This window comes from Apus apus, chromosome 7 (genome assembly GCF_020740795.1).
Source record: "Apus apus isolate bApuApu2 chromosome 7, bApuApu2.pri.cur, whole genome shotgun sequence".
In the NCBI taxonomy this organism is placed as follows: Eukaryota; Metazoa; Chordata; class Aves; order Apodiformes; family Apodidae; genus Apus; species Apus apus.
Window position 1 is genome coordinate 16,722,356 of NC_067288.1, and position 21,689 is coordinate 16,744,044.

The 21,689-nt window shown below is 43.4% G+C and overlaps 3 protein-coding genes across 4 annotated transcripts in view; all 3 read left to right on the top strand.

The window, feature by feature from the left end:
• The window catches only part of DDAH1 (dimethylarginine dimethylaminohydrolase 1), a 59,339-nt gene extending 53,465 nt beyond the window's left edge, over positions 1-5,874 (top strand). For both annotated transcript variants that reach the window (XM_051625401.1, XM_051625402.1), the window contains exons 5-6: positions 899-1,042; positions 1,485-5,874. In XM_051625401.1, the coding sequence (XP_051481361.1) occupies positions 899-1,042; positions 1,485-1,601 (261 nt within the window). In that variant the 3' untranslated portion in view covers positions 1,602-5,874. The remainder of the gene's footprint in view (positions 1-898; positions 1,043-1,484) is intronic.
• A 3,761-nt stretch (positions 5,875-9,635) lies between these two features.
• On the top strand, positions 9,636-16,331 carry BCL10 (BCL10 immune signaling adaptor). The gene is made up of 3 exons (XM_051625434.1): positions 9,636-9,748; positions 13,455-13,743; positions 14,765-16,331. The coding sequence occupies exons 1-3, from the start codon at positions 9,671-9,673 to the stop codon at positions 15,130-15,132; spliced, it is 735 nt and encodes a 244-aa protein (XP_051481394.1). The 5' UTR covers positions 9,636-9,670; the 3' UTR covers positions 15,133-16,331.
• A 1,990-nt stretch (positions 16,332-18,321) lies between these two features.
• On the top strand, positions 18,322-21,105 carry C7H1orf52 (chromosome 7 C1orf52 homolog). Its single transcript, XM_051625627.1, has 3 exons — positions 18,322-18,596; positions 18,713-18,920; positions 20,055-21,105. Exons 1-3 carry the CDS (start codon positions 18,336-18,338, stop codon positions 20,135-20,137), a joined length of 552 nt encoding a protein of 183 aa, XP_051481587.1. The 5' UTR covers positions 18,322-18,335; the 3' UTR covers positions 20,138-21,105.
• Positions 21,106-21,689: the final 584 nt, after the last annotated feature.

Sequence of the window (21,689 nt, forward strand, 5' to 3'; positions counted from 1 at the left end):
AGGAGTGAAACTGAAACACTTGCATTTGCTTTGGCTTTTAGTAGGACCAAAGTTTTTGACTTTGAGCTTTGTTCACTTCTGCGTTGGTCTCTGCCTCTGTCAGGGTAAAGCTGATGTGGAGCTGGAGCGGTGCAGCGCGGAGTCGGGTGTGTTGTCTCCAGGCCTTTCCCCTCTTTATTATAAAGTTGAACCTGATCCAAAACATGGGATACTGGACTTCTGATGTGCTGAGAGTCTCTGTAATTCCAGGCAGGATCCAAATTTGTGTATGAGCCCTATACTTACAAACCAAACCTCTGCGACCCACCAGTTCTACTGTTCTGAGGAGGTTATTGTGTTGTCCCCCTGGAAACGAGGATTAGCACAGACGTGCCTTCTCGCTCCCCAGCACAGGTGCTTAGTGAAAGAGTAACTGCTTGGAAAGTTGAAAGGAGGTTCTTGAAAAGAATTAAGATTGGGCTGATATCCAGGCTGGGAACTGTTCCTGTCCTGTTTGTGTTTATTCATGTTTATTTTATAAATATTGAATGATGGATGCTTTTTTAAAGGTGGTGAACACCTATAGTTTTCATCAATGCAAGCAGTAGCTTTGCATACACAATGTGCGTTCCTTAAGGAAAAGAGCTCTTGGACAACACTTACTGAGTGCCATGCTTAATCCCACTGCTTGCAGGAACCATTTTACAAAGGTTTTCTACTGCTCATTTCAGTTAGGGTTGGTAGATTCTTCCTTGAAGGGCAGAGATGAAAAGAGATCTCCTTACTTGCTGCATTGCAAAGTGGCTCTTGGCTTATTGGACAGTTGCGATTAGCTGGATTTTGAAGGCTTTGCTCTCCCATTTGTTTGGGGCTGCTAGTGTGTTTGGTCCAAATAGCTGTGTTTTGTGTCTCGTGGCAGACCATGCAGCAGATGAGTGACCACCGCTATGACAAGCTGACAGTGCCCGACGATGCCGCAGCAAACTGCATCTACTTAAACATTCCCAGCAAAGGCCACGTCCTGCTGCACCGAGCCCCTGAGGAGTACCCGGAGAGTGCAAAGGTGAGAGCTGTGCTGAGAGCTGTGCTGAGGGTGCTGGGAGAGCACCAGCAGCCCACCTCACCAGGACACTGGTGGGAATCGAAATCAGGCGCTTTCCAGAATGGGCTGTTGTATCCTGTTGTGGAAATACCGGATAAGCGAAGGGTGGGAGGCCTTGGGCTTTCTTCTCATCTCCATTACAGCTTTAATTGTCTTTTCTGCCCCTGGTGCTGCTTCTGCATAATAGGAAGTAGCAACAGATCCCCTCCCTGCAGCATTGATGTGCATGAATCCCATAGGCAGAAGGCCACATACATGTTGCCAATGTTAGTTTTGATTACAAATCACAAGATGGCTTAGCACCTGCTGGTAAGGCCCTGCCTGTTCATTCTGTAAATACTTAGAGAAAAGGGAAGTAGGCATTAAATGTGATGTTTTCTGTTCCATTTTATCTCCTAAACAGGTTTTTGAAAAACTGAAGGACCACATGCTGATCCCAATAGCCAATACAGAACTGGAGAAAGTAGATGGGGCACTCACCTGTTGCTCTGTGCTTATTAACAAAACTTCAGTATTATGAGTTTACAGAGTCCCTCCCTTGTAACTGGCAATAATGTTACACACAAGGTAGACGAATCTGTATCCACACTTTTGTTGTTTTTATTGACAATCTACTGTACCACTGTGCTACTAACCCTTGTTTACAAATTTCTTGCTTTCTGTATTTTCATTATGTCCTTGCAGATGGCATTTAAGGTGGATGTACGGTCTGTTGGGGGGCACATAACTCTGAAATATGTTAGTCCCATGGGCTAGCAGAAGACAATTAATAATGGCTAATCCCTAGCTTTAGTGATTTAACATATCCATGTGAAAATTTTATGAAAACCAACTAATTCTCAACATTTCAAGCGCCTCTGTTGTCTTTACACTGTTCCCTTTTCCGGCTTTATTTCTCTTGCTTCCTGGCTCTGCATATTTTTTTTCCTTCCTTGGTCCTCTGTACTTTCAGTGATGCAAGATACCAGAGGGGACTAAAGAAAACTCAGTGGGTTCATGAGCTTGGTATCTTGAGCAGTAGGGAAGCTTTCTGTATGCTGGCTGGAGCAGTGAGTGATGGGTTGTGCTCACTGTCTCAGTCATATCACGTTGCTGCTTCTGGGCAGAGTTGTGGCTGGAATCAATTTCAAGACACCAGGTAGCAAGTTCAGAAAAAACTTCCTCTGGTGGGAGCCCGGGAAACTCAAATGACAGAAAAAGGGAGAGCAGTTCACCCACACAAGATACATCCTGCAAGTTCAGGTCCTAGTTTGCTACTTAGTGCCATGACTTTCAGATGGTGAGAATGAAAGAGGAGTTTTTAAAAAGGCCAGAACCCAGGGAGCACCTGGACCACAAAAATTAAAACACTGAGATGCTTTTGGAAAAGATAAACCTACAAAAGTAATCTAAAATGCTGGGTGTGTGTGTATGTTTTAATTCTTTGTATACTTTTTCAATATATTTGTCTTCTCTTTTGGAGGCCACTTGCTAGTAAAATTGAAAAGGGTGATAGAAGGAGTTGAAGGACAGCTATTCCTGGATTATGCTTATGAATAAGGGAAGCTATTTTTTCCTGAAAGACTGGCATTTGTGCTTTGTCTGCCCTTGGGGCAGTTTTCCTTGGAACAATAACCATCTTATGGTTTTTTAATTGCATGAATATTTACTGTGGTATTCAGTTAAAACAAATATAATTTTTGTAGCAAATTCCACAGCATGTTTACCCACTGAGTCATAGTTTTTTTCACCACAGTGAAGTGAAGCATACCCCATTGTATTCCCATGCTTCTTGTTAAATCATTTGTAAACTAAGGATGGAGAAATTCCCAAACAAGAGGCAGTAGTGGGAAGTTGCTGGAGACTGACAAATAGTCTGAACATGTTATCAACTTCCTAGACATCTCCTCCACCGTTCCTGAATCATTTGAGGCATGTTGCTAAGGTACAGTAGGAAGCGAGCAGATGGGGGGGCTGAGGCAATGTGGTCTGCAGGAAAGCAAATTGTATTAACTGAGAACACACTTGGATCTCTTTTTTTGTGTAGTTATAAAGGAAGAACCACAAGTGCTAATATCCATAGGTACTCCTCAATGTGTATCTCTCTTCATCTCAGTGGTTAATGAGGAGGAAACCTCCTGGCAGCTACCAGAATACATCTGTTGCTTTGTGGGCAAATCGTGTTGTGATGACACGAAGTATCATGAGGCAGAAAGCAATGACAAGTGAATATAATGTATGTGAAAAGAGCACATCCCAAAGGAAACCTTTAGCCAGCCAAGCAGCAGGTGCTGCTTTTATGGGTGTGTGCTGTCCCAAAGGGTTCTCCTGGTGTTTCCCCTTTGTTTTCTTCATTCATTCCTATGCACCATCATTTAAGCCTGACCCAGGTGATAAGGCTTTAAGGATGTACACATTGCAGTGTGGAATCTCTGTTTCTGCCTTCCCTGGGTGCTTTTAAAATATCTGATAAAGCATCTTGCATTTTAAAATTACTTTACATGAAACAAAGATGATGTGCCAAAAAGTGACCCTGCAGTATTTAACTGTGACCCTCTAGAAGGAAGCCATACTCTGTTAAAAACCTGTGCAGCTGTGGGAGCTGTCATACAAAGCTGGAACAGAATCCCCACAACTGTCCATGCACCTCCTGGGGACTGGCCCCCATCCGTGTTGTTCAGTCCCTCTTCCCTCTTCACCCTGGGGAGCCAGAGCATCCAAATACACTGGGACAGTGTTAGGCTGTGGGATTTCTATTAAATTTCTCTCTCAACACCAAGCAATTTTGCCTTCTATTGCCTCTTTTCTCCTACCTGAGTCTTCTGTAACTCCTGCCTCTTTGCTGTTCATTCCAAAGTATCCCAACCCATGGTGGACTATCCTAAACTAACTGTCCCCTTAAGTAGGTGGCAGGAGGAAGGAGAAACTGAGGGGTCCAATTTGGCTCTGAGTGACTTCTTTTGAGCAGGATAACTGTCAACAGGAGCCATAGTTTCAGAGAGTGACAAGGGTGGTTCCTCTTCTTTAAGGTTACCCCAGAAAAGAGAAACACTTGTGGTGGTCATTGCTGGTATCTTGTGTCCCTGAAAGCTATAGAATAGATGACAATTAATTCCTCTGGCTCTTCAAGGGAAGGAGAGAAGGAGCTGGGAGCGTAGAGCCAAGAAACATCTCTGTTGACAGAGAGGTTGGTCTTTCACTTACTGCCATTTAGATTTCCTGCCTTCGAGGCTGCATTTTGGTATACAGGAGGAGCAAGGGAGTGGCTGGGGGACCTGAATTCCCTCAGGTGGTGATTGCAAGTCTAGCTTCAGGCACAGAACTTAGGTGCTTTTTCTCTGTTGGTTTCAGTAGGTGTCATAGCTTCCTAGCATAGACTCTCTAAATTACATCTTAGCCTGATACCAAAAGTCACCTAAACTGGTTAGTGAGATTGCCTTCACCTCTCTGCTGTTAGCATTATTCTTTATTCTGGTGTTATAAAGCAAAAACGTTAAGAGCACTTCAGTTTGTGCATTTGCAGTATGGTACTAAGAACTAAAATAATGTCAAATGCTTTTTGGTCTTGCTGTTTGCTATTTTTTTGTTGCCCAAATGAAGAATTCAGTTGTGAGGACACTTCTGCTGGGATACGTATGCATCAGTGGGCATCCGGTACATCTTGTCACCAGAACATTTCTCAGATGCCTGATTTGAATCATCATCCTTGATTAATATAAATAATAAAATAAAATCCCAAACCAAAAAAGGAGATGAGACACTGAAGACTAATAGCTGCCCTCATGAAACACTTGATAACAGCTGTCAGGCTATGTGACATGGCAGGCCAGTGCAGAAGTTCTCATGGTTAAAAGCTCAACAATGGGGCTTGAATTACTCAAAGGTTGTTTTCTTTGCCTTTGAGGAAGCAGTTTAGCTCAGTCCAAATGAAAAAGCTACAATGTGCATTGTAGATTTTTCATGGATGTTATCTTTGCTAAAACTTCAGAGAGCTGTGATATGTGGGTCTCTTCACCAGAATGTGAAAACAGTGTCTCTCTCTACTATGAAAATGTGAATGCATACTGTACCTTATAAGATAAACTTGAATTCTTCCATTTCTGCATTTTTGTATTTTCCATGCTATAATATATTCCTTTTCAGTCTTAAATAGATACCACTGTATGAAGCTATGCTCTGATTTTTTTTGTGATTTCCATGTGATAGGTACGGAGCTCATAGGCAACACTATGTCCAGTTTTAAAAACTTAAAGTCAGTGCACAGAATGTTGTTTGTTCACAGCAAATCGGGGATGAAAAATGGAAATAAGCTTTTGATTTCATTCAGCTTCTTATACATTATATCAATTAATTACTTTGATAGAAAACATCACATGAAACCATTTGGGGAAAATAATTTACTATTTAAGATTATCTATTTTTGCTTTTATCAATAAGGAAGCTGAAAAGATAAGACTGCTTAAAGTATGGTATTTGTTAAGTGATGGTGAACAAAGTATCATTGGACCTTACAGGTATTTTCAGAAAAGTTTTAGCTGGTCGTATGATGTAACTTGTATAGAGTTGCATGTGAATCGTGTTAGTCACTGTTCTACATAGTATTGTTCTGCAGTACACAAATATGACTACTGAACACTTAAAATCTTAAAATCTTGTTGCAGTATACAGTTCCCCACTTTTTGTGCCAAAACCATCAACACATTCCATAATCAGTTCTAATAGAGGTTTGCACTTTGATTTATTTTTTTTGACTCTTGCAGTTTCAATACTGTAAATCCCCATCACGAAGGAATAAAGTGTCAGTTGTACTGTGAGCTGCGTGGTTCTTGCCTCTTGTTTTGAAACTGTGAAAGCAAATGCATTTAATTTAATACTGTTTCATGCCATCTTTTTATTTGGAAGTTGGTTACATGATTAGAAATAAAGCCAATTAGACACTAGAGCCAAAACCTTTCAGCCTGTTAGAAGAAATCTTGACTCTTTAAAAACAAATAATGATTTTAGATTCTATATTTAGGAATAATGTATAAAGAAGGGATATTGCGTATGTGTTCTAAATACAGTGGTTGTGACAATTTTATTATTGTCCAAGATAACTAAACAGATGTTGCTGTAGTGTAGTATCCTCTGCATAATTCCTGTATTTACTGTAAATTACAAAAGGTGAAACTACAAAGGCTTAGTGGTGTGACCAGTATGGTTAAATTATTCATGTCGCTTTTGTCTTTTCTCCCCCAGGATATCATGAGAGATGATACATTTCAGACATTGCTTTGTGGTAACATGACAGATAGTCGCACATTTTATATCTAAATATTAGTTGTGTGCTAGAAAGAGTGCATGTGGGATTAATCTTTGCTTGTGCTCTAATATCATTCATTAGGTTATATTAGATTGACGATCTCGGGAGACAATGTAGTTAATACAGGCTTCATGGATGTGTAGGTGCTCATGGGCCTTCAGTGCCACCTCGTGGCAATCCAAGACTCAGTTGTCCAAGGCCTCAATACTGCTGCTACAACTTTTTGATAAACCAAACAAATTAATGGTACTGTAGCAAAAGAATTACATCAATTCCAAATTATACTGCTTTTCTAGTAATAGGACTTTAAACAAAACATAATCTCCTACTCTTCTTGCTGGGGAAGCAAGGACAAGAGAAGATTCAATTAGGGCTAATCTAAATACAGCCTTTGTACTAATTTAAGTACACTGATTAAAAGTATGATTTTTATTATAATCAGTGCAACATCTAATGTGGATACATTTAGCTTGGTGCAATTAAAAAAGAATATTTACATGAATCCCACTTTTTGTATACCCATATCCACAGGATATGGATCCTTGGATTTGTTTCTAAATGGCAATAATTAAAAATAACAAAAGCTATGCAAGCCACTCCTACTTGTCACATTAAAATGTCCTTGTAGAATATCAAACCTTTCAAAAGCAAAGCACCGTAGTAATTTAAAAAGGAGTGTCCTTTGCAAAATTTAGCTGTAGAATTAGTTCAGCAAGTAGAGACTTCTGTGCTTGGGTGTAGAAATTTGCTCCCCACTCTAAGTACATCCTACTGAAAAAAAATAAATTGGTCAGTCTTCTGCATCATGAAGTACAGACAATTCTGATGCTCTCGACAACCTTGCCCCAAAAAATTCACCAGCTGTATGTTGATTGCTGTGGGTTTGCAGCTGAAAACTTGCCATTGGTAACTGCAGCTGTCTGTTACGTTTGTCCTCAGTCTCAAGCTGTCACTGAACCAAACTCTTTTTCCCTTCTCTCTGCCTGGCAGCATTCCCCCTTCTCCCTTGGGAATTCAGGGTGTAAAACCTTGATGCTCTCACAGGGGCTGGGGAGGTCCTGCCAGCTCCAAAATGAGGTTGTCCTGAGGCAGGAGCAAGAGCCTTGAGTAAGGGCCAGGAGGCAGAAGGGGATGGGAGCCCATGAAGTTCCAGGTAGAGAGGCCCCTGCTCTGCAGTAAGGACAGGTGTCCTGGAATGGGGTTATCAATGACAGCAGAGGGGGAAGAAAACCTGGAGCCAGACACAGCTCTGAAAAGCTGACTGACCTCACAAACTGTGACAGCATTACAATGATTTTTGTTATAAAATATTTTAACAGCTCTGTTGTAAGCATTTTCCAAAATTTACATGAAAATTTACTGCAGAAATTTATTCTAGGTGGACATTACTTGTGCATACTCAAACTTATGCAGCTTCCCAGCTCCCTTGAAATGGTCTCTAACTCACTCTTCATTGAGGCTCACTTAATATTGAACTGATATTAACCTCCTCAGTTTCATGCTGAGAGTAGTCTTCTTCCAGCTACCTGGACCATTAAATCCTGTTAAGGTTTATCAGCTTTAAGTGTGCCAAAATGTCTTCTCTTCTTTTATTCTCTAACCACATGCTTTCTTCCTGATTGTTGAAGTTAATTCATTTCAGTTTGTATCACACACAGCTCAGGCATCCAGAAGCCTCACCCTCCAGACATTGCATGGCTTTAAACTGTGCTTCTCACTGAGCAAGGCTATTAACAAATACTCTAAATCCAGCATGCACCATAGCTATTTTTGTCATCAGCAAAGCCTACAATATAATGCACCTTGAAGAGGAGGTGCTGGACACCATTTGGTTTCATGAAGGAGGATGGGGGTCAGGCTGGGAAGATGCCTGGCTCTGTCTCAGGAGTCCCACAATCAGTTTGCTGGAAGCATCAGAGAATCTGAAACCTTTCCATGTACTTGGGTGCCTAGCACAGGTTAGGGAGGATCAATGTGGGCACTTGAACTTGAAAAAAAATTTAAAATGGCCAGCCCTGCAGCCCTCCAAGTGCAAAATCAGGACAGAAATACTTGTTTACTTTGTATTTCGGATGTTTAATCCAGACATAGAGAGACAGCTTTGAGAAACTCAAATGCACTACAGCAAACAAAGGCTCCTTGGGCTGGGAATAACACCACAAAATGATCAGGGTTGTTAGCAGAGGTGTGCTGCCCATTTACCAGTGATCAGGTCTGCAGGGCTGGATGGTGAGGGTGACTCTGAGTTTTCACAGGACAGAACTGACCTTCACAGCAGCAGCAGCAGAGAGCAGAGCTGACTGGGTGTTTCCTGGAAACCAGTCTGAGGACGGCTGTGATTTTAATAACCAGCTCTACAGAAATCAGCCCTGTCACCAGGTAAGAGTGGTGACTAGTCCTTTATTTTTTAACTGTTGTGGGCAGGACTTTTGCTATCCAATGTGTTTATTGAAAAGCTGGGAGTGCAAGCACTGTAAAATAGATATCATTGCAGTTAATACTTGCAGTACGACTCCATTAAGGCATATCAAAATACTTTGCAAAATACGGTAAAACTGGCAGTTTTGCCTTCCTGACAGCAAAACCCAGTACTGGCTGCTTCTGTTCAATTTCATGTTTAACAATGAAGTTGTCCAGACTGCAGCAACTGTCCCAGTTTTACTTCGGACAGCCGAAACAATGCCGATTCATTCCGCTTTGCCCGACGTCCCTCGCCTTTCAGAGTCTGCCCGGCGCAGGGCAGGCCCGGGAGCAGCCCCCGCCGCCTCCGGGGGGTGGGACGGGCCCTGCCCGCGGCTGCCCGCGCCTGCAGCCCGGCCGAGCCCCGCAGCAGCCGCGGGCACGTCCCGCGTCCCGCCGCCGGTCACTGCCCGCCCCCAGACAGCCCGGCCGAGGCTGGCGGCCCCCGGGGCTGCAGCCCCGCGCCCGCTCCTCCCCCCCGGACACCTGCTGCAGCGGAGGGGGAGTCACAGCGTCCTGCAGGCAGCCGCGGCCCGGCGGCAGCTCCGGGCACGGCTGAACCACCAGGGCCTCGGCAGGGGAGGGGAGAGCCCCGCGCTCCCGGCAGGGATGCAGCAAGGACGGCCCGACGCCCTTCCCGGGCCGCGGCAGGCGCTGCCCCCGCCCCGCCGGTGCCCCCGCCCCGCCGGTGCCCCCGCCCCGCCGGTGCCCCCGCCCCGCCGGTGCCCCCGCCCCGCCGGTGCCGCCTCCTCCGCGGGCTCTCGCCGGGAGGCGGGCGCGGGGCGGGCCCGGAAGCGCTGCCCTGCGCGGCTTTCCCCGGCGGCGGCGGCGGGGGGGGGGTTTCCGCCATGGAAGTCTTGGGCCCGGGATCGGGGGCTGCGGGGCGCCCGTTAACAGAGGACGAGATGGCCGAAGTGAAGAAGGACGTAAGTGCTGGGCTGGGCAGAGGCCGCAGCCGGGGGTGCGAGCGGAAGGGGTGTCAGAGCGGGCGCCCGAGGCGGGGGAAGCAGGCGGGGAGGCGGGGGAGCCGCCGCGCCCTCCGCGCCGCCCGGAATTCCCCGCCGGCCGCCACGGGGCGGGCGGGTGAGGCGCGGCGGGAGCGACCGGCCGGGCCGGGCTGTCCCGGGGCGTCCGCCCGCGGTTCTCCGGGAGCGGCAGCCTGAGCCGCCGCGGGTAGGGACCTGCGAGAACGTAGCCCTGGGGCCTGGTGTTCACCTGGACGCTCTGCTGGCTTCTGTGTTCCTCTGGGCGCTCTGCTCCGGGTCGCGTGTGGAGGCCGGAGGAGCGCGGGCGTGCCCGGGGTGCCCGGGGTGCCCGGGGTGCCACGGGACGCGCCGGCGGCAGCAGGAGCGCTGCCTGCTGTGTATCCGAAGATGGGCCTCCAATGTATGCATGCTTCTCCTGGCGCTTGTAAGATTTTCCCTTACAGAGCATGAACCTTTGGTTTGAATGTTGATAACTTTTTGAGGCTTTTTGTTCTGTATGTTTCTGGGTTTTGTCCCCGTACTTGTTCGCTGGTGTCTGGAACCTGAGGGGAGATCAGTCTGGATTTACTGATCTCGTCGCTAGACCGAGAAGCAAGCAGTATGCTGACCTCAACAAGTGTTGGGTTGATTTGGTTGAAAAGAAAAAAGTGTCGCAATTTATCAGTTAATTATTGACAATCTGTGCTTCTGCTTGTAATTAACGTTGTCTTATGTTTGGCTTACTTGATGTTTTATGTTCTTTTAAAGTGTAATAAAGAGTATGGGGACTTGGGTTTTGGTTTCTTTCTGGCTTTATGCATGCATCATTTTCTTTAAATGCTTGGTCACAGTTTTTAGGCATGTTTTTCTAGCTATTACTTCTGTGGAGCCACAGGGTAATACTGCAATAGTTAGCATCTGATAGTTACACCAAAAAAAACGTAAGAACTGCTTAAATTAGTGTATATATAAAACCTTATCCGTATTTTAATCTGTGTTAGTGACTGAATTTATGAATGCATCTCATAGAAGTGCATAAGAAGTCATTGATACAGAGCAAAGCATATTTAAGGCTTCTATTCTAATGTCTTTACTTTCTGTCCCTCATAAGCTGTTAACCTGTGAGGACAGCGCAGTGAGGAATTCAGAACTGATACACTTCATACAGTGGAAGCCTCATTACAGGAAGGCATTAGTAAAACACAATATCACCTTTCTACTCAGTAACACCTCACTCTATTCTTTTCATGTTGAAACATTGACTGACTTACTTTTCAGAGTTTGTTGATTGATCCTTCTGGTGGAAGGGTAAGATATCCACAAGAACTGAAGAGATCTGTATTTCCTGCTGCATTCAGGCATGGGCTTGTTTCAACTGGACACTTGAGATGTGTTCCAGAGCTGCCTAAATGGATATAAACTCTACTGTTGTTACATTACCACTAGTGCTGATGTGACTGCACAGTAAAAGCTGGATTGGGGAGTTAATCTGACTTTGGGGAGGGGGGAAAGCAGCAGTTCAGTTTCTTGACTGGATCTTCTCATCCCCTAGTACAAGGGAAGGGGTAGGAACATGCAGCTGCTATGCAGAGGGAGTGCTCCTTGCATTTACATTGATCTCCAGGGAGCTGGACCCTTGTATGTTTGGCTTTACCCTGTATTCAATATAATGGTGACAGTCCACTGCCAGAAGCCTTCTTTCCATGCATGCTCATCTCTTGTTTTCTTTAACAACTGTGTAACCACAGGCTGTTTATCAATGGCTTAGTATTTGTTTGATCCTAAAGAGCAACTAGAAGTACATGTTTATCCTCTGCTACACTTAGTGCAGCAGTTCTGGAAGTTTTTTCTTTAAGAGTTATTGGTGTTTTCCCTACCACCAGTATGCCAGATCGTATTTTGCTGTTTGAAATAATCTTGAAGTGTATCTTTGTATCTAGCTTTTCCTCCACTTCTGTTTACTGAGCTAGTAAATGGCTATAAGACAAACTAATTTTAAAATTTTAATTTTTAAATGCTGCTCTTATGGAATCTGATCTCAAAAAGCAGGAGGATATTTTCAAACTTTCTTCCGGAGAGAAATTTGTTTCTTTCCAGCTCTTTACATGTCTTGTATGTAAAAGGTGGTTTCCTTCTGGCTCTGAAATTATTTTTTTTTCCTCCTTTTTTAGTCAAATGAGACTTGGGAGGGAGCTCACTGGCTTTTTCACATCAGTAATATTCAGCTAGTGGGTATCTGACTTACTGTGCAATTCTGCACAGTGAAAAACATGGTGGGAGAAACTGCCAATTTTGTATTATTATGTAAAACGAGAGCTTGTTTTTCAAGCACAGAGATGTCATTTGTGACTCATCTTCATAGAGTAGTAGATACTGAAACCAGAGAGTTGTGCATTAATTCTGTTTTGATGTTGATATCAAGCAGATTTGTTAATGTACAGGTTGACGTGATTAATACAATTTGGGGATCTGCTTGCTTGTATGTACCCTCTGAACAAGGTGGAAGAAGACTGGGGTTTGCTTTCAGAGCTGTAGAAATAAATTGGTCAGTGTAGGAGAGGACACTGGGTCTTGGTAGGAGGAAATCAAAGTAATGACATGGCAGTCTTTGGTTCTGACGTTGCACCCAAAAAATTATCTCTGAAGTAATTTGGTAGTCAGTTTATCATTTAATATGGTTAAAAAAGGTAGCGTGTTTTCCCAGGAAGATGTGAGGGAATGTGATTTGCTACTAGGTGCGACAGTTCCTGAACATGCAAAGTGGAACTGCTACTGAAGTGTTTGAGACAGGTATCCCTGCTTAATCATACCCAATGTTAATTGACTGTATGTCCCCTGCCATGGGCAGATTGTTCCACCTCTTACTTTTTGTTGGTTATAGAGAGGTTTTAAGCAACCAATTTACACTTGTAAGCTGAAGTTACACTGTGCAGGGCAGAGTAATTTTGCTTTTGCCAGGATCATCAGTTGCACTAACTCTCAGTGGTCTCTGCAGCAAGTTGCTTCAGGTTTTTAATATCAAATCTTAAACAAAAAGAAGGCAGCTTAATGAGGATAAAAGCTAATAAAGTTGTTCAGAGTACATCTGTGGATGAAGGTGCATATATTTTAGATGCCAGTAATCTGTTGAACTTCTAAATCGTGGTGTTTGTTTAACAGACCTTTTAAACAGTGAGTACATTCATGCTATTGCTCTGAGAGTGCTTTTAATCAATGTACAGAAAACATTAATAATTGCAATATTTTGAAGTTGTGCCTCGTGGATACAAATCACATGGAAATGTGGCAGTAGGGAATGAGTTTTTCTGTAGTCAAAGTATGTGTTTTGTTGATGTAAGTTATTTTCATTTTTATTTGGTGGATGATCTGAGCTGTGGTAACCACAAACTTGGTGCAACTAACATTTTCAGATAGTATTTGCATAATTACTTAACATGCATTAAAACTCCTGAATTTGCTCAAAGAAAACTAATGAAAGAGATTAGTAAATGAGAACTTTTTTTTTTAATGTGTATTTTTTTTTATATTGAGAAAAATCTCTGCTAGATAACATGGCGGTGGCTTTAAAAAGTGTTTCATTAACCCATGTCAGAAGCACATAGGTTTCAAATACAGGCTTCTAAATAAATTGAACAATTGGCTAATTCCAGTTTGCTTTGTTTTTCAGGCTTTAGAAAGGATGCGTCCTTACCTGTGTGATAAAATCATAGCTGAGAGACACTTTGATTACCTACGTTCAAAGAAAATACTCACAAGAGAGGACACAGAAGAAATTTCTTCTCGATCTTCCAGCAGGAAAAAAACTGGGAAGTTACTGGACTACTTAGCAGAAAACCCAAAGGGACTAGATGTTTTGATTGAGTCTATCAGACGAGAAAGAACACAAAACTTCCTGTTACAAAAGATAACTGATGTAGTGTTGAAAGTTAAAAATGAAAAACTTGAAGCTCTCAAAGGTGAGAAGTTCATAATGACGTTTTGGAAGGCATTAGTTTTATTTTGAGGGTCTGCAAAATTAAACTTCCAATTGTTCTTTAAATCATCTTTCTTAGTACAGATTATTTTTTTTTTCCTTCCTGTATTGTTTGGGACAATATTCTTGGAAATATCACCAGTTTGTGTTTAAGATCCTGGCTGCCTTTTTACTATCTGAACACATCACAAATAACAAATTGCAAAAAACCCTGTCATGCGTTTTTATGACGTCTGTCTTCACATTTCAGTTTTGCTTTCTATGTGGTTCTAATTCAGAACTTAAAATAGGTGGTTATCTTCCATCTTGCATTTCTCTTTAATCTCAGCAGAAGAGAAATCAACAAATACAACCTGAGGGGAATTCTCCTGTATGCCTTCACTGCCAAAACTTAAAATTAGGCACTGTAAATGATGTATGTGTTGCATCATACAGGCCAAGAGATTCTGTTGACACATAAAGCTTGAAGTTACTTTATGCACTCATATTTTAAGGCAGATAAGGAACGCAGAAACTCTGTAAACCAAAAAGCTTACTTCCCGTTCCACACCCATCAAAAGAGAAATAAAGAAGGAAGAAGGTACATTTTTAACCCTAGAGATGAAAAACCTGAAGTCTTTTCTGGATTCAGGTAAAACAGCCCTCAAAGGCAGTCCTCTTTGGAGTAGAACTGTGTAGGTGAAGCTTTAAATGTTTGAATAGCACAGAAAAATAAGTCAAAAGATGGGTCAAAGGACTAAAGTAACTTCCTAAGACAGATCTTAAATTACAGTGCATCTTCGTCAAACAGTAGCTGGTACAGAGAAATCACTCGCATCAGCCTAGATAACCTCCATGTATTTTAAAATTTGTTATGAATATTGGGGTACCACAGGTGAGATGAAGAGCTTAGCCTGTTAAAAATACAGACAATTGATCTTGAACAATCTTATTAATACTGAATCAGAGCACAGTTTTAAGAGTACACCATATTGTAATTAAATCCAGTCTCTTTTTTGTCTTAGGTCTAAGCTGCAGCACCTGTATGACCTCACTGTATGAAGGAACAAATAATCTTTCTAGATCATATTCTGATGAATCTAATTTTTTTGATAAAACAAGAGACAAAGAATCTACTCAGATACATCATCCAGAAGAAGATTATAGCACTGCCCCATTTGTGTCTGCTGTCTCTCTTCGTTCAATGAATTTGCCCATTGCAGAGATGGGAAGTGCGGAGGGTGCTGGTTTCTCAGGCACTCTCCCAGGGCCTGGAGACCCTGGTGCCCCCCCACTCCCCCCAGAGCTCCAGTCAGAGCAGCAAGAACCGTGTACTAGTTCAAGTGACAACTGCTTTTTGCCTTTAAGATCACGTTCTCTTCAACCACAGTGAACATAGTGACTTCGTCTGTTTATCATAATGGTACTGCAACTTTGTGTGATGTCTTGTAAAGGTTAAATAATGTTTGCAAACTGTTAACTGGCACAATCAGAGGAAACTATGCTAATTACTGTTTTTAGAGGAATAATTTTCTTTGTCATTGAGTGACTCTGGAGCTGCTTGATTTTATGTTCTTCAGGGAGCTTTTTTCAAAAGACCTTGGTATTATACCAGCAAATATTTGTGTTTTAAATATATTTAACATTTTTTATTTTGTTGCAGATGTTTAAACTACCCAAATGTTTTTTTCATTTCTGCAGAAATTAACAAATCTAGTTTTCTTAATGTTTCTGTGATGGGTGAATTGGGGTGGATGGTTAGCAAAGTATTAAGTGTTAAAAAACAACATTCTGAACTAAAGGTTTAAGCTCACTTACTTAAAAGCTTAGACTCATTAACTAAATTAAATGTTTCCCTGTAGGATAAAATATGCCCTCTGTATGTGTATGCAGCTCTACTTGCAAAAACCCCAAAACAAACAGCACCCTGAATCTGGTCAAATCTGGAGCTGTGCTTATTTACAAGAAGCGTTGTAAGTGTCTGAACTTATTCTCTGTCCTACCAGTAAATTAAGAGGCACTTGCTATTCTAGTGATGTGAGTTAGCCAATATACTTCCACAAGTCTTAGCAGATTATTTTTGTACATTCCTGGTTTGAGATGCACTTTAAATATAAATTCTCATTAATACTGGAAAAGGAATGTGAACTGCTGTAACAGCATCACATGGGCTGTAAGAAAATGTTATTGTATAATGCTATTGAGGAGCAAAGCTTGTATGTTTTGTCCCAGTAGGTAGTAGCGGGGGTAGGGAGGGAGTCCTGTAGCAATAAAGTATCCATCATACCTGAAGGACTCTTGGAAATGTTGCACTTCTGCTCTTCAAAGCTGATAGACAGGTTTACATTTCAAATTGTTCCAAGTCAAATGCATTTTAAACTATTTCAACATGGGAAGGTTCTCATTTCTTGACCAATGTAACATGATGTATTCCTCTCATACTCTACTCTTGAGCTGTAATCTACTTTTTATAAGTTGGCCTATAATCACTTTAAAACTACTAGGCAAAGACAAACTCTTACTTGGAAATGTGTACAGTTGTGTTCTGCAGTACTTCACTTTAAAAGGATGGCATGTTTTCCTTATGTCAAAGGGTATTTGAGGTTTTAAATTATTTTGGCTTTCATACACCACTGTAGCCATTTAATCCCATGCAAATTCAAACCCAGTTAATACTCCTAAACTAAGTTGTCCTTCTGTGGAGACAGGCCATCTGCAGGACCTCTATACAGTCTCTATTTTTTTTCATGTTTACTCTGGTTCTGGAAGTAGGTTAAAAAAAACTTCAACTACACTCCATACTGGGTGTATGAACAGCTTATAATCGATAAAGATGTGGGCTTCTGTTTAGTGCTTATAAAAATCCTTGTTTTTCTTGTATGCATCTAAGGTCACAGAATGTTAGGACAGTGAAAATGCTTTTCAACAAAGCTGCTTGGTTCAGAAGGTGCTCCAGAAGTTAGGTGCCTGAATATGCAAGCAAAAGTGTGCTAACATGAAATTAAGGGTAGGTTTAATCCAGCTCTGCCATTAACTTGAACTGTAGTTGCGCGTACTCGGGATGTCCAAGCAGTTGTTGAAATGCCCACTGTAACCACTTCAAGAGCTGTGCTCAGGTTTGGGTCCCTTCCTGGGTTCTGGTAAAGGGAGGCGTGAGCAAACTTAACTGAGAAGGAGCATCAGCTTGCGGGGAGCTGCCTTGCAGCTCAGCCGGGAGGAGTGCTCAGGTGTGTGTGCTGCCTGCCCTGCCTGCAGGGACCGCTCCTGCAGCCGAGCCTGCTCACTGAGACTGAAACCGAATGTCTCCTCTTACCAAATGTTTGTAATGTGCTTAAAAAAAAAAAAAGAAAATATAAGAAAAATATTTTTATCCCAACTTTTGGAATAAATTCTTTTGTGTAATTGCCTGTTTTCCTGTCTGTCTCTCTCATTATTAAAATGTATGGGCTGTAAGAGCGATTCGTGGCAGTATCTGGATGTGTGGGTTTGGTTTTGTGTGTGTGGGAGGCTTTTGTTCTCATTCTCTTGTTTGAGAGGTTTGTCTCTGGTGGAAAGACTGACTGAATGTGAAACACCTGTGCCTGCAGGGCTGCACTCCAGAGCAGCCTAAAAGGAAAACGGGCAGGGGAAATTAAGACCTTGGCTGCTAAACTAGGCTTTCTGTTGTTCACGACTAGTATTGATAACTTGATTCTTCCTTTTTTCAATTTTTTTTTTTCAAATCACTCAACTTCTTAAAGATATTAGAAGTGTTGCTTCCAGCCATGCATACATTTGCTTTGTTCTTGAATTAATATATTAATAGCAAGGGAGGAACAAGACCTTTCAGTGCTGAGGTGCATGACTCAGAAAAGGATTTGCAAATGTTGCAGGGACTGTGGAGGCTCACTTCAGTGGTTGTTTTCATCGTCCTTTGTGTGTAGGGTTTATTTCAATATTATGATTGCTGTTCGTTAGGAGAGATCAGCTGGGCAGGGTTTAGTATCATTATAATAAAGGAATGTATTATGTTGTAACCAAAGCCCCTTCCTAAAACCTTATCCTGCTGCCTTGGTAGTGTAAGTAACCTGAACAGTGCTAGTAAGTATTTTAGCTGATGCAAAAATGGATACACGGGCCTTATTGACAAGGAAGTCTGGTAAGTATTTTTTCCACCGGGCTCGGTGCTGGTGCAGGTGCCCTTCCCGCTGCTGAGGCTGCGGCTGGAGGGGTGAGGGTCCCCGCTCTGAGCCCTGGGCTCGCTAACACTCGAACACCGATTGAGGAAAACGTCTTTTCTCTCTCCTTAGGCCGGCAGGTGTGAAAAAGGAGAAACGGAGGTCGCTCGGTTTCGTGTCTGATTGTTTCTATTCCCCTGCGGTGAGTTGGGAGGAAAATTCCCCGAGTGCCCGAGGTGAGCCCTGCGCGCCCCGGCTCCGTCCTGCCCAGCCCTGCTGCGGCGGGGCCCGCGGGTGAGCGGGCCCACCCTGACGCGGGGCTCACCCCGGTGCGGGGCCCACCCCGGTGCGGGGCTGGGGCTCCCCCGCGCGCGGCGGCCGGAACCCTCGGCGCGGGCCCGGTTTCCGCGCGGGCGGTGCGGCGGTGGCACGCCCCGCCATGGCGGCGGAGGGAGGGGACCCGCTGGGCTATTTCGCAGCCTACGGCAGCTCCAGCTCCGACTCGGAGGCCGAGGAGCCCCAGCCCGACCAGCGCCCGGCGGGGCGAGGCGCGGCGGCGGGGGGGAGCCCGGGCAGGCGGCCGCGGCTGCCGCCGCCCGACGAACTCTTCCGCAGGGTGTCTCAGCCGCCCGCCTTCCTCTACAACCCGCTCAACAAGCAGATCGACTGGGAGAGCCGCGTCCTGCGGGCGCCCGAGGAGGTGCGGAGGCTGCGGGGGCGGGGGGGCAGCCCGAGGCCGGCGGGGCCGGGCCGCACGTCCTGCCGCCGCCCCGGGCGCCGAGGCCCGGCGTGACGGTGTCCCGCTCTCTCCTGCAGCCCCCCCGGGAGTTCAAGGCGTGGAAGAACAACGCCGTGCCCCCGCCTGAGACCTACAGCCCGCCCGAGAAGAAGCCGCCGCCGCCCCCTGCCCTCGACATGGCCATCAGGTGGTCCAGCATCTACGAGGACAACGGCGAGGACGCGCCGCGGCAGGGCGGGCAGGCCAGGGCGCTGCCGGACGAGGAGCTGGAGCTGCTGGCGTCGGGTGAGGCCCCGGGGCCGGCGCCGCAACCCGGTGTGCGCAGGGAGCGCGGCCGCGGGGGAGACCGCTCTGCCCAGGGGCTCTGCCGGCCTCTTGTGTCCGCCCCTGCTCAGGTGCAGAGTTGGCTGCAGAGATGGTTCAGCTTCAGTGTGTCTGCTGGTTTTCTTAGCATTGAGACACTCCAGCAATTGTGCTCCCCTCCCATTGTCATTAGGAGAAATAGGGTATCATTAATACTTACGTAGCTATAAGAAACTAACAGGTTCAGTCGTGGTGCTTTTAAAACACACAGTGGTACGAGGGCTTCTTTCAGCGCTGCTGTCTTCACCCTAGGTATAGATAAAGGTCAGATTGTTTTTATTATGCTTGCAAAACCTGGGGGCCGAAAGGGGAATTCAATACAGTGTCTTTGTGGCAGAATACTGAAGAAAATATTTACTCTCTTCTTCACTTTTAATTATGATACAAGTTTTAATGGTCATCTAGGAAGTAAAGAAATACTTGACAGGAGGGAGGAGCTGTTTTTTTAAAAAGTGCTGGAGAAAAAGAATACCAGTAACAACCAAGAGAATAAAACTAGAAGTAGTAGTTCTGGGCTTTTAGAACGCAGCAACGTTTTGATTCACCAGTGAAGTTGTCAGCAAAGCTTTTTAAAAGGAAAGGTTTTTTTGCTGTCTTGCTCCTTTTTTTGTTCTGGGCGTTCCTTCCCCAGTGACTGTTTTTCTGTTTCACTCCATTTGTTCTGTATGCTTTCCCCCTGTCCCATTTCTTACTCATCCTTTACCCAGAGACTGAGAGCCTAAATTGTTAATTGACCTTGACATTACTTCTAGCTTCTAAATTGTAATTTTCTAGCTTTTTGTCTTATCTATTAAAATATTATTTTCTTCAGTACCATAAAAGGGCCTCTTCTTAGTTATCCTCAACTATCTGTGGTAGTAATAACAAGTACTAGTAATTCCTATTCTGACCACATATTGTCCACATTCCAAAAATGGGCATGTTTTCAGTTAATACTACTGTCTTTTTTCCAGGCATCTCAGATATGGGCAAATCAGTTGTTTGGAGATGAGGATGGTGTTTAAGACTAAGATACTGGCTTTGCTAACTTTGATTAACTCTGTCTTTTGTTTAAAGATGGTGAAAAAGATGATGAACCAGCTGCCACTAAGAAACGTAAACTAGACTCTGGGGAACAGACGAAGAAGAAGAAGTTATAAGCAAGGCATGCCAGATGTAGCCATAATGAGAATTTCAATGGACTTGGATTCCTCTCCTGGAATGGGAAACAAATACATGTTTACTGAATTTCTCTCTCGTGTCGGGTAGGGAATTTTATTTCTGTAGTATGCTTGCCTTTTGGAAAGCACAAAATTAAATGGACGGTGTCGTGATAGAAACTTGTCTACCGAGCAAAATTCAAACCTGTTTATTTAAAATAGGGATTTAGAAGAGGGATTCATTATGATGGTTACTTGCATTCGTGCAGGTTGCGGGTCTTCATGGTATTTTGTTTACCAAGAAACCTGGTGGTAATGTAAGCCTTTCAGGACTGATTTTTCCATTGTGTCAAAGCCTTTTATAAAGGAGTATATACTAAAGATTCTTTAAGTACTGTCCTGTGATATGTTTGCATAATGTTGTTTTGAAACGTATGGAAAGAATGCAGATAGATCACTGGAATAAAACTACATTTCGAAACATCTGCGATAAAAATACTGCATTGCATGCTGGGTGAATAGGAGGGATGAGTTCCGTACTGTATACATTTCAGTGATGTATTTCTTATGATGCAACAGATTCCTCAGGGTTTTATTTTTATTACAAAATAAATATACATCTGCGAACTGAAAAAATGGGACCTAATAATGGAGTTTAATATTTGATAATAGTAAGTTCTGATGTTGTGTGATCTGCACCAGTGAAACAGGAGATGCAGAAGAATTAATGCAGGAGGAGTTGAAGCATTTAACATATTCTTCTTAAAATTGAAAATAGAATCTAGATATATGTGTGGAAAAAAATTATGACAAAGCTGTGATAGAGTCCTTACTGCTGAATTGTATTTATTTCAGTACAAACAGTTGGTAATCTCCTTAAGTGCTCACTGGTATTTGTTGCATCTGTGCTATGCTGCTGCTGCCCTGTGGATTTTTGGGTCTGTGTATTAAAAAGTACCAGTAACACTGGGTTGGAGGGAGGCTTGTTCTATCTTTATTTTCAGATAAATCTCCTGTGCCTTAGAAAATCTGCAGTGAGATTAGGCCTACTAATAGGAGTTTATGTAATTAATCTATTAATATAAACATTTGTAATTTTTATTTTTATTCTGCCCTACAATAGCTTTTAATTTGGCAGAAGAGGTTCTGTATGCATATGCACTAATATGATGTTAATATTTTCTAATTGTCTTTTAAAAACATTTTGGACCTCAATATATGGAAAAATGTATTCATTATCAGTGAGTATATGAAGTTAGCAATAAGTTGTGCAATTCTAACCTTGGCAGTGTGATGCTTTCTCTGGGTCCTTCTCTACCATCAGATTCTGCAACCACTCCTTGCCAATTTCTCAGGCTTTCGGGCCAAATCCATGATATATTATTTCACCCCTTCATTGCAGCTCGTCTGGAAATGATTAAAATAATGGTACTTGTACACAGCTTAGGGTTCCTCTCTGCCCCAGCTCTCCTAGCACAAACCCAGTTGTCTGACAGTGTCATGGCAAGCTCCAGGATGTGGGATGGTGTCGTAGGCAAAGCTTATGAAGTGT